This window comes from Halyomorpha halys, unplaced genomic scaffold, assembly GCF_000696795.3.
Source record: "Halyomorpha halys isolate HHAL.00 unplaced genomic scaffold, Hhal_1.1 Scaffold729.1, whole genome shotgun sequence".
Lineage (NCBI taxonomy): Eukaryota > Metazoa > Arthropoda > Insecta > Hemiptera > Pentatomidae > Halyomorpha > Halyomorpha halys.
In genome coordinates, this window is record NW_027112081.1 from 40,344 (window position 1) to 44,677 (window position 4,334).

Sequence of the window (4,334 nt, forward strand, 5' to 3'; positions counted from 1 at the left end):
AGACGCCTGTTATGATATTCCAGAGACTTGTCCTGGAATAAATAAAAATATTATTAAAAATCAAAATCTTATCACAAAATACAAGGTTATTCTATCAAGCATTCTCTTTGTTTACCTCTGAATAAAATACAAATGGCTTGAAAATAATTTTTTTAAATGTAATTAACAGATTAAAGCTTTCCTTTGTTGAGGATGAGCTTTTCAAAATTTTAATTGAATCCTTAACACCCTAGATCAACCATTTTCAAGCCATCTGGGACAGGAATTAACTTTCTACTTCCCTATTAGAAGGTCATTACCATGTATAGTCATATGTATTTTGAAATCTTACACTTGAAAAGGCAATAGGGAAAAGAAAAAAAAAAACTACATTTTACAATCGTAAAATTTATTAAGATACGGTATTAACATTTTCAAAATAACAATGTGGTTAGCTTAAAAACTAAAAAGAAGAAAATATCTATATAACACATAACTTACGATTTTATTTTGTTTGAAACGAAGTAAAAATTGAACTAAAAGTAAAATAACAACAAAATAAGATCAAAACGAACCAGGTCTACTTTTATTATACAAAAATAAATATGTTAATAACAGTGGTTATCACCATTTCGTGAATATTACACTAAGATTTCATCATATATATTCTATGTACAAGATATAAAAACTTTTTTTTTGTTTCAATTTGACTAAACAAGTTAAATACTAATGTTAAAAGAAACAATCTTATAATGGAAAAGCTTTAATAAGGTCCTGATATCTATTAGTTAGTTGTACATGTGAAAAAATAATTTTCAGCCTTTTCGAAATTTGAGAACTGTAAAATGATACTTAAGATAGCTTCTTAGCCTTTTGATATAATGTGTCTACAACCTTACCCATACTGTTAATAACTTCCAGGGCCATTTCGTAAGTTTTTTCAACAATAGCATCTTCGAACACAATAAGAACTCCGTCACCTTGATCGAGAATACCGTTGAACTTCTTGTCAAGAATCATTTGAGAAAGCTTCTTTTCGACTTGGGGAAGAGGAAGTTTAATTGATTTAGAAATAAAATCCACCTGAACTCTGGAATAAGGCTCAATGATCCTACACAAATTCTGTTCTAACATATTGTCATAAAGTGTGCCCAAATGAGCTCGAACAATTGGATCCTCTTCTAGCTCTTTCTTATAATTTTTTAACGTCAACTGGAAATCTGCAAGTGATCTCTTATGGCTAGCTTGAGCGACCGATTTCATTGCATCGATATCTTTACCAGCATGTTTCAGAGCAAGTTTTCCGCTAACTAACTGCTGCACATCTTCTGGTGTGTTTAACATGATTTTACTCAAAAGCATGTATTTAAGAGCAACCAACGCTTTCGGGCTATCGACACTGTCATAACCTTCAAAAGCTTCATAAAAGTATGAATAAGCGGTTTTGAAATCTTGTTCATCTGCTGCGTGTAATATACCAGATTGTAAATCAAGGGCTGCTTGCATTTTAGGTGGACAATATATTGAATTAGCAGTTGTCCTGGCTGATGTCAGAGCAGCCCTGGCTTTAGAAAGATTGCTTAAAGCATGATAAGTTTTAGATTCCAATAGAAGTACTTCTACAAGCAAATTTTTATCGTCTAACTTCTTCAATTCTTTAAGGAGACTTGAGCCAAGCTGGAGTGCTTCTGTGAACATTCCTGTGTCAAAATACAGAGCAATAAGCCTAGCTTCCAGTGACTGCCTGAGGAAAGTCCTGTGTTCATCTTTAGCCCATTCTATGCACTCTTTACAAAGTTGAACTTCTATTCCGATTCCAGCTTCAAGATCTAAGAAATAATCTACCAAAGAACGCACCAATTTTGCAGCTTTAGCTTTGCTAATTTGACTTAGGAACGGTCTACTTGCCTTGATAAGTTCTGCTAACTCTTTAGCTTTGCCTTCTTTCTTGTATTGCTCACCCAACTGCAAAATTCCTTGCTCCTTATTCTTGATCTCTTCTTCATCGTTGTCATCGTCGACATTTCTATTAGAAGTTGGAAGAATTCGACTATTATCCCTATCTCTGGAAGAGACGGACCTCTCAAACAACATTGCACCCGCCATGTTACTAAATGAAACGCTAGGTCATCAAGCAATGTGATCTTTCTTTTGTTTGTAATGAAGATTTTAAGAAGGTTTCAGAATAATCCATACATTCTTACACCATAACCTTAAATTTTTTTTTATTGTTTTTTTTACTTTTAATTTTCATGTGTCGAATTCATTGAAATTAATTTAAAATTAAATTATCACTATTCAGCTAAGACACAAATATAATACATAAAATTTCCTGAAATATATTTCAATTAATTTATTTTTACTTAGATATTAAATAATTTAAACAGAAATTGTATATTTTGTATTTAATTTGAAATGAATCGGGAATTATAATGGCAGTGCCTTGAGTTGAAACGGGGTCAAGCTAGAATTTTGAATATGAAAGTTACTGTTATTCGTAGTTTCTAGACAATAAAAAAAAGATTTGAAAATTCGCTAGTCATGTTGGAATTCAAAGTATTTTTAGACAAGATTTATAACTTCTAGTAGAACGAGGGCAACATAAAGAGTGATATAAAATAGTTTAGATAGTAAAAACTAAAAATACATCTTTTAACATCAAAAGTTCTTTATTGTTTTCATAATATATTTCATTGAGTTGTAAGTTGAAGAACTTAATTTACTCTTTATTAATTTAATTGAGGCTTTCAGTCGTAAAATATATCTGACATTAATTGTCAATTTAATCTTTTAACATCAAAGAATTTTTTTTAGTATTTATTTTTGAAAGAATTTTTAGGAACTTTGTATTCTAAATGGACTTATGCTGATACTAAATTAAGGTAAGTAACTACTTGTTTAAGCTAAAACATTGAAATTAACAAACATTTTAATATTGTGAAAGTTAAATCATTAATTAAGTTAAAGTTTTAATTACTGTGTGAGTAATTAACAATTATCCAATTTTAAACCAAAATAAAGATTTTATGTAGGATTAAATGACTAAGTAGAATTTTCTTTTACAATTCTTCCATGTATAATTACTTTTTTTTGTTCGTAAAATATTATACTTACTATTAATATGATAGTTACTAGTGTTAAGTTGATCTTAAATTAAAAGTTTTAAAAATTAATGAAATTGGGACAAAATAGGTTGATTTGACTTGTAATTAATGACTTGGGCAGAATAGCCTGAAAAACATTTTTAAATAATTGGATGTGAGGTGTAAATGTATATTTAAGATTGTCCTTGAGGATGGCCGAATAGGCCGAAACGTTGAACTGTTGATGATATAATAGCGTTGAGACTAATGATAGATACCAATTGATTTATTTAAACAATAAATATCAGTCTCAACAAATTTGAAAAGATCATATATAAATAATTATATCAATGCAATAGTAAAAAATAAACTATCACTCACCTGAAGTTAATCAACAGCTTGCTTGTATTTTGGTTCTCAAATCAAAAATATATACATTTTCAAATTAAAGTTAAGACCCGTCAAAATATTAAACACGCTCTCTGGTAAAAATAAATAAAATTTTAATAAGTATTACAATGACTTCGTGGCCTTTCCACCACCATTAATTCAAAAATTCTATTTGATAATAAAAAGTACATTTGTTTGATTTTTTCTTGAGGTAATTGTTCCCATGAAGCCATTGCAGATTTCAAATCTTGGATTGTTCCGAACTGTCTTGACTCAGTGTACACCCTTCTTGAAAGAGTTCCCCAAACATTTTCGATAATGTTCAGTTCGGGGAAGACAGCAGATCAGTCTAATTTGACAATTTTGTTGCAGTAAACCCATCTTTAATAATTTTTGTTAAGTGTATTGGTGCGTTATCTTTCTGGAAAACTGATGTGCCTTCAGACATGTCATTACAAATCAACTTTTGTTCCTCTAACAAATTTTTATATTCAGCTGAGTTTATTCTTGATGAAACAAATACCATATTTCCTTTCTTTTGTAACCAATTGATGCCCAAACCATAACTTTTCCTCCTCCCATTTAACGCCTTGATAAAATGTTGTCTTGTTTTCTTAAGTCATGAAAATAATATGAAAATCCATCTGGCCCATCTAGATTGATTTTTTTTTCCATTACTAAAGATGGCTTTCTTCTACTGCTCAGTCCATGACATCACATTACGAGCAAAGGCCATCCGGGATAACTTTTGAGGAGTAGTCAAAACTGACTTTCTTTTCAATTTTTTTCTAACTATTGTTTTTGACTTTTTTTTTTTATAATCTTTGGATATTCCTTAGTTTTGTTTGAACTCTAGCTTTCTCAGCTATATTTCTTGCTGTT

The 4,334-nt window shown here is 30.0% G+C and overlaps 1 protein-coding gene across 1 annotated transcript; it reads right to left on the reverse strand.

Annotated features, from left to right (window-relative positions):
- Positions 1–367: 367 nt before the first annotated feature.
- On the reverse strand, positions 368–2,202 carry Rpn6 (regulatory particle non-ATPase 6). The gene has a single exon (XM_014428579.3). It carries the CDS (start codon positions 2,083–2,085, stop codon positions 832–834), a length of 1,254 nt encoding a protein of 417 aa, XP_014284065.1. The 5' UTR covers positions 2,086–2,202; the 3' UTR covers positions 368–831.
- Between the last annotated feature and the right edge of the window lie 2,132 nt (positions 2,203–4,334).